This window comes from Miniopterus natalensis, chromosome 2, assembly GCF_054644295.1.
Source record: "Miniopterus natalensis isolate mMinNat1 chromosome 2, mMinNat1.hap1, whole genome shotgun sequence".
Classification (NCBI taxonomy): Eukaryota; Metazoa; Chordata; class Mammalia; order Chiroptera; family Miniopteridae; genus Miniopterus; species Miniopterus natalensis.
The window spans coordinates 137,753,127-137,760,914 of record NC_142082.1 but is presented as its reverse complement, the minus strand read 5'-3'; the positions used below and the strand labels follow the sequence as shown (position 1 = coordinate 137,760,914).

The following is a 7,788-nucleotide window of genomic DNA, read 5'->3' as shown; positions in this document are numbered from 1 at the left end:
ACACTCAACCACTGATCCACCCTGGCCGGACTGAGCCAAAGTTATTTAAGTCACTGGTCCAGGCTGTACCTCCATGCATTCGTTTGTTGGGTGATAAGCCATATAGTGGAGCCAGAACACCTCTTACTAGCTGTGTGTGACTTTGGGCAACCTCAGTTTTAACCTCTCTACAGTACTCATTTTTTCTATCTGTAAAGTGAGGATAATAATAGTACCTACTTTATAGAGTTGTTGAGGATTGAATGAGTTAACATTTATAAAGCACTTAGGATCCAAGGATATAAAGGCGAATGAGAAACAGACGCGGCACCAATGCACTTGTCCCTGGCCTCTCATTGTGGGTTTTTCTCCACACTGGAAAAAGGAATTAACAAAATGTTTTGCTCCCCCAGGTCCTCCGTTTCTCAGTCCTACACCAAGTAGCAGGCTTGTCAGACAAATGAGCCGAGAGCGTCCCCCGGTGGCGTGGAGCCGTCCGGGTTTAAGTGCTTGGGGCCAAGGGCCTGTCAGCTTTGCACTACAACTCCCACCATGCATCTCTTCCCCTCTGGCTTCTAATTGGCAGCGCGATTTGTGATGTTGCTCCAGGCAACTTCCCCGCCCTGCGTCGCAAAACCCGAGAGATTATAACAACCATAATTACGTCCGGGGTAGGGCGTCGCGGTGCCTGCTGGGATACTTATAATTCATTTTCTTCCGCCATCAGAAAAAAATAGTCCCGTGGTCACTTTGTACCACCGACAAATAAACTCAAGAAACGCCTTTCTACCCTAGATTTCAGCGAAAAGGCTGAATAATAAAGAAAAATTAAGTAAAGTGGGTTGCCGTTCTTGGCGTTCATCAATTAAGGGTTCTTCCGGTGTGAGCGTAGGGATCTCGCGCTATATAAGGCAGCCGGCCAGACGCCGGATCCTCTCTCGGGTCCTCGTTTCCAAGATGGTGAGTGGCGGCGCGTGGTGAGCGTGGGTCTGGGTGGAGGTTGAGAGGAGCGGGTCCCAGACTGTGGAGGATTTGAGAGTCCAGCCCGTAGTGGAGCAGTGGACGGAGAGTATGTTTTTTTCCGGGCTTGGAGAGGTTGGCGGAGAGACTGGAGATGTGACTGGCGCCTTCTTTGGGGCTGCGGGAGCGGAATGTAGCCGGAAGGGGCTAAGGCCGGGTAAATTGCACCTCTTTCCTAGCATGATCTTTATTCTTATGCAGACCAAGAAAAGAAGGAACAACGGTCGTGCCAAAAAAGGCCGTGGCCATGTGCAGCCTATTCGTTGCACCAACTGCGCTCGATGCGTGCCCAAGGACAAGGCCATTAAGAAGTTCGTCATTCGAAACATAGTAGAAGCCGCAGCCGTTAGGGACATTTCCGAAGCGAGTGTCTTTGACGGTGAGTAAGCCCCCGGTGTGACCTGTGCAAGTGTCCTAATACCTACCCCCGCCCACCCCATCCCAGCAGGCTCTGTTCTTTGGAGCATCCCACGCAATTTCTGTGGGATTGTTGCTGGTAGAAGAGAACGGTGTCTTTCTTGTGTTTGCCAATTTTGAGCCTTGTTTGATTAGAGCAGAACTTTTTGTGCTAATGCACAGTTTTTGTTACGGTTTGTGATTGCCCCCCACCGCCTTTTTTTTTTTTTTTTTTTTTTTTAAGGGGATGAAATTACAAAAGCGCCCAGGGCTTACATTGTAGCAACATTTGGGGAGCAATACTTACACAGTATATGTAACATTTCTTTTGAATTGTTTTTATTCGAGTACCTGTTGTGGAAATGGAAGAATATTTCAAGTAGGAGGCTGTCTAGTTTGGTCAACAAGGTGTTTTTGGAGCACCATGATATGTTTTGATCCATTCTTTTTCTTAAGGCAAACTGGCTTTTTTAAGCAACAAGAAAGTGCCCAAGAGTAAGCATTAGGGCTGGTGCAACTGATGAAGGAACTGGGTGTTTGGTTTATCTAGGATGTGGATTTGGACCCCATGATGACAGTGTGAATTAGTAGGGGGAGTATTCATCTGTGAAATAGCGTATGTGTTTAGGCATCAGAAACTGAACGTTTGCTTTGGGAGTGAAATTTTGTAGGTATGCCTGACATTTAAGTGCGTTTAATTTGTTTTCCATCTTAGCCTATGTGCTTCCCAAGCTGTATGTGAAACTACATTACTGTGTGAGCTGTGCCATTCACAGCAAGGTAGTCAGGAATCGTTCTCGTGAAGCCCGTAAGGACCGAACACCCCCACCCCGGTTTAGACCTGCGGTAAGTATCTTAAAAAGGAGATGTGGAGGCCAGGAGGTGATGTGGAAAAGATAGGTGACTACCCAAGGATTACCAAATTAAAGTCTCTGCCTGTGGTGAGGTCAGCTAAGTCTGGTAAGATAGGTGCAACCCACACCTGAAACATTTGCTTAGGGTCACTTAGAAGAGGGTTGTTAGAACTTGTTTTGGAATGAGTAGTGTGGTCCCTTTTCACATCTGCCAGTTTTCCATGTGTTTATGGCCCAAATACATTGTTAGTGATGGGAGGGTAGTGGTCAGGTTCTTTAATGGGGGAGTCTAGTCCGTGGTTTTTAACTTTTGCATTCCTTCGTCTTTTAGGGTGCTGCCCCACGACCTCCACCAAAGCCCATGTAAGGAGCTAAGTCCTTAAGGACTGAAGAAAAGTTTTCTGGAAAAAAATAAATGGAAATTGTACTTTATTTAGCATATTGAGTGTGTTTGTTTCCAGGTAGAGTGGGTGTTATGTATGTCATGGGGACTATAATTGCTTTTACCACATAGTCATTCATGAGGGAGAAATCTTCTCCCTGTACCCTAACTCAGGTTTCTTTTCTATTTGTATCCTTAGCCTCCCCAGTTTGCATAGCTGTGTGGGGAAAAGGAGATTAAAGCATCTGTGAATGTTAGGTTAACTTAACCTGGCTAGTCAGTGTTTTTAAAATGGAGGAACTAAGAGGGTAAGGAAAAGGTGTTGCGTGAGGAGCAAGTCAGGAAGAGACTTGGACTGAGGTGTGCATGCCCCTGGTGGAGACACAGAGACTTTGATAGAAAGTGCATGACTTGGATAGCTTTGAAGGGGGTTCTTTTTTTTTTTTGAAAAACATGTCTTTATTGATTTCAGGGAGAAAGGGGGAGAGAGAGACAGAAACATCAATGGAGTCACTGATTGGCTGTCTCCTGTGTGCCCTCTACTGGGGACTGAGCTAGTAACCTTGAGCATGTGCCCCAATTGGGAATCGAACCACAATCTCCTGGATCACAGGTCGATACTTAACCGCTGAGCCATGCCTGCCAGGCTTAAGGGCTGGCGTTGCTCAGCAGTTGAGCATTGACCTATGGTCTAAGAGATGGAGGTTTGATTCCTGGTCAGGGTACATGCCCTAGTTGCAGGCCCAATCCCCAGCAGGGGCCATGCAAGAGGTAGCCAATCAATGACTCTCATTGATGTTTCCCTCCCTCTCTCTAAAATTAATAGACATACTGAAAAAAAATTGATTTATGCATTCTAAATGCAAAAAACGATCCTGTCTCTAGGAACTCTACATTCAGGAACCTAACACTGCTTAGAATTGGTTTAGCAGTTTTACTTGAAGATAATCCCAAACTAAATTTTTTTTGTTTTGGAGTGCCAGAAATAACTTTCACAGAAGGGCTTTTTCTATGTGCTTCAGGCTCTAAAGTAGCCCTGTCCCACCTGCCAACCTCGTACCAATTGCAAATAACTCAAAGTATGTCTTCTTATTTTCCTTTTCTAATCCTTACCCAAGGATATTTTTTCCATTGCTTTTCAAAGAGAATGGAAGGGAAGGGAGAGAGAAACATCAATGTGAAAGACATCAATTGGTTGCCTCTCACATGTGCCCCAACCAGGCCAGGGATTGAACCTTCAACCAAGGTCCATACCCTTGGCCACCACTGAACCCGGGACCCTTCAATTCACAGGCCAACACTAACCACTGAGCCAAACTGGCTAAGGCAAAGTATCTCTTACTTGATGGGTAACCAGGATACCTAATTTCTAAAAGAGTTTGCTGCTGTCTGCTAATCCATAATCTACCCTAAAAGTAAACCCTCATGCCATGCTGTAGGGAGTGTCTCACAAGTCTGCTTGAGGTTCTCCAGATATTTAGACAACAAAATTAGTTTGCTCTGCTTAGCTATTTTGGATTCAAGTTCAAGTAGTTGATCACAAGGTGGTACAACATAGGCCTCTGAGCCTCCTACCCTCCCACCCAGTGTTAAATGGACTATTTGGAGGTGGGAAATTCATGCAGTTTCAGCACCTCCAGAATATTTCTGATGTATTTTCCAGACTCAGTGTGAAGAGTATTCAAGCCAGGTAGAGGCCCCTGGGCTTTTTCGTCCATTGCTCCAATGTACACCTGTGAGGTTATTGGATTTCAAGTCAATTCTCTGGTAGCCGGAATTCATTGGCATCCTGGGCTACTCTTTCCCTCAACTCCAAATCCTGGATTCTTGTTTTTTTTGCCTACTTTTACATAATTTAGCATATACAAGGAATTATTCACTGCCTATCACTAGGTTAATGTCGTGCTTCTTTAGGTACACATTTAGCTTATTTTTTCATTCAGTAGCTAATAGGTGTAGAGGTATGTCCACTTCATATGTGTTAACAAGCTAACAGGCTTGTCAAAGGAAATCGCCAGTAGATGAAAGAATAGGCTAAAATCTAGATTTATTCATCTGTTCAACAAATACTGCCCATTTGTTTCTGAGTTGAAGTCCCCATTAAACAAAGACCTGTGGTTAACAACCTAAGAGCTGACTCCTAGACATAAATTGCACCTCTGATATTTAGAGCTGTGTGGGTGAGTTACCTAACCTCTGTCTTCAATTTTGTCATCTTTAAGATGGTCATTACTATCTTGTACTTTGCTGAGGTTTAAGTGGTAAGAAGCAATTCAAGAAATATTTACACCCTAGCTGGTTTGGCTTGGTGGTTAGAGTGTTGGCCTGCAAACCGAAGGGTCCCAGGTTTGATTCTGGCCAAGGGCATGTACCTCATTTGCAGGCTCAGTCCCTGCCCCGGTCCGGGGCATGTGTGGGAGGCAACCAACAGATGTGTCTCTCACCTCAATGTTTCTCTCTCCCCCTCTCTCTCTAAAAGAAAAAATATTTACTAAGCCCTGGCCCGTGTAACTCAGTTGGTTGAAGCTTCATCCCATGCACCAAATGGTGGCAGGTTCAATTCCTGGTCAGAGCATATTCCTAGGTTGCGGGCTCTATCTCCAGACAGGAGGCAACCGACCAATGTATCTCTCACATGGATGTTTTTCTCTCCGTCCCCCTCTAAAGTCAATTAAAATTTTTTATTTTTTAAAAATATATATTGATTTCAGAGAGGAAAGGAGAAGGAGAGAGAGATAGAAACATCAATGATGAGAGAGTCACTGATTGGCTACCTCCTGCACACCCCCACCTGGGGATCGAGGCCGCAACCTGGGCATGTGCCCTGACCGGGAATCAAACCCCGATCGCCTGGGTCCCACGCCTGGCTCAGAACTAGTAATACAGAAAACAGATTGGGGCAAAAGTAGGTTTACAGTTGTGAGTTCCCAAAACACAGTGTATTCATGTATTATTATTATTGTATTATTTTCCATACGAACAACTATAAATCTTACACCACCACCCTGCTGTACTATTTAATATATAATATTCTCAAAGAAATCTGGAACATCACCCAGGATCAAACACAATATTTCTGCAGCAAAATATAATGTTAAGTGGAAGAAATAAAAACTATGATGACCTAACATGAGTTTCATGTAAGGTTTTGCTGCCATATGAGTCCCTAAAATCTTGATTTTTATTTTTTAAAGTTGTTTTGATCTTTCAATTTCAGGCAAGGGATTGCATACCTGTGATACACAAAGTTAGAGAAGACAGGTGTAGCTCACCTGGGCCTTGTAGGCCCTGCTAAAGAGGAGACTTCACTCAGTGTGTAATGGTAAACAATGAGATACCACACCCACTGGGGTGGCTATAATAAAGTAACAAGTGCTGATGATGTGGTGAATTTGGAACCCTTATAGACAGCTGGTAGGAATATAAACGTACAGCCACCTTGGAAAACAATCTAGCAGTTCCTCAGAAAGTTAAACAGAGTTACCACGTAACCTAGTCATTCCACTCCTAGGTATATACCCAAGAGTACTGAAAACATCCACGTAAAGACTTGTACACAAATGTTCATAGTGACCTCATTTATACCAGCCGAAAAGTAGAAACACCCCAGATGTCCACCAACTGGTGAATGGTTAAATGTGGAATATACAACAGAATATTATTTGGACATAAAAAGAAATGGAGTTTTGCTACATGCTATGACATTGATGGACCTTGAAAATACACTAAGTAAAGAAGCCAGTCATTAAAGGCCACATATTGAATTACTCCATTTATATGAAATGTCCAGAATAGGCAAATCTATAGAGACAGAAAGTAGATTAGTAGTTGCCAAGGAATGGGGAGGGGAGGTTTAGGGGGAAGAGGAGTGACCGTTAAATGGTATAGGGATTCTTTTAGGGGTAATAGAAATATTGTAAAATTGTGAGAGTTGCACAGCTGTGAACATACTAAAAACCACTGAATTGTACATTTAAAGTAGGTGAATTGTGTGGTATGTAAATTATAGCTCAATACAGTTGTTAAAAAATAAGATGGGAATCCATTGGAGAGCTTTGAGCAGAGCAGTGACATGATCTGACTTATGTCTAATCAGTTTATTATAAATATTAGCTATTCTTTTTCTTATTCTTTTTCTTACATCACAGCTACCTCTGAAATGCTAGATTAATATTTCCCAGACTTCAGGCATTTGTATACCTCTTTTGGTATTTTTGCCATATCTATACTGTCATTTTCTTTAAATTGACTTCTTAATACATATTTATTATAAAAAAGGAAATCATATCAGTAATCTAAATGGAAAACTAATAAGTCTTGCCATAAATAGAAGGTAATTTAAAAACCTACACAGCTTTTAAATTTTAAAAAAGTTTATTATTTTATCAACAAATGATTTTTTAATATAAAATTCAAATTTTATTTCTAAACCAATATCTACATTTAAGCACCTATATAAACCAAACTGATTTTTTTTTTTAATCCTCACCGGAGGATATTTTTTCCATTGATTTTTAGAGAGAGTAGAAGGGAGGGAGGAGGGGGGAGAGAGAGAAACCGATGTAAGAGAGACACATTGATTGGTTGCCTCCTGCACCCACCCTGACCAGTGCCAGGAATCGCAGCTGCAACTGAGGTACATACTCTTGACCAGGATTTGAACCCGCAACCCTTTGGCACTCAGGCCAACGTTCTAACAGCTGAACCACACGGGCCAGGGCAAAACCAAAATGATCTTTATTGTGAAAAATGGTACCATCCAAAATCATCTCCCAGATGTCCCTGGGAAATGTCTCCTGAGCTGTAAGCTCATGAGGTCAGGGACAGTGTCTAGAGGATCAATTATATTGCCTGATGTCCGGCAAGTGCTCAGCATTAGTGGATAAATATGCTCAGCCTATGGAAATGTCCGGGATTAATGAAGTAATTTTCTTTGTGAGAACAGGAATCACTTCTATCATTTGAATAAAATGCAGAGTCCTAAGCCACACCTCCAAAAAGCAGGACTCAAAATGTTTGGGGTGGGGTCTGGGATTCTAAATAATTATAGCATCGTGGGTGTCCTAGAATTCAAGGAGGAGCAAGTGATCAACTGTGCCAACGTTGCTAATAGCTCAAGTAAGATAAGGACTGAGAAATGACTACTGGCTTTAGCAA

At 42.7% G+C, this 7,788-nt stretch overlaps 1 protein-coding gene across 1 annotated transcript; it reads left to right on the top strand.

The window, feature by feature from the left end:
• The first annotated feature begins 857 nt into the window (after positions 1-857).
• On the top strand, positions 858-2,681 carry RPS26 (ribosomal protein S26). The gene is made up of 4 exons (XM_016224422.2): positions 858-939; positions 1,201-1,378; positions 2,111-2,241; positions 2,581-2,681. The coding sequence occupies exons 1-4, from the start codon at positions 937-939 to the stop codon at positions 2,614-2,616; spliced, it is 348 nt and encodes a 115-aa protein (XP_016079908.1). The 5' UTR covers positions 858-936; the 3' UTR covers positions 2,617-2,681.
• Positions 2,682-7,788: the final 5,107 nt, after the last annotated feature.

Excerpts from the sequence above, each read along its gene's own strand:
- RPS26 (XM_016224422.2), top strand. Across the intron at positions 1,379-2,110 it reads CGAAGCGAGTGTCTTTGACG|CCTATGTGCTTCCCAAGCTG; the intron begins GTGAGTAAGCCC and ends TTTCCATCTTAG. Across the intron at positions 2,242-2,580 it reads CACCCCGGTTTAGACCTGCG|GGTGCTGCCCCACGACCTCC; the intron begins GTAAGTATCTTA and ends TTCGTCTTTTAG.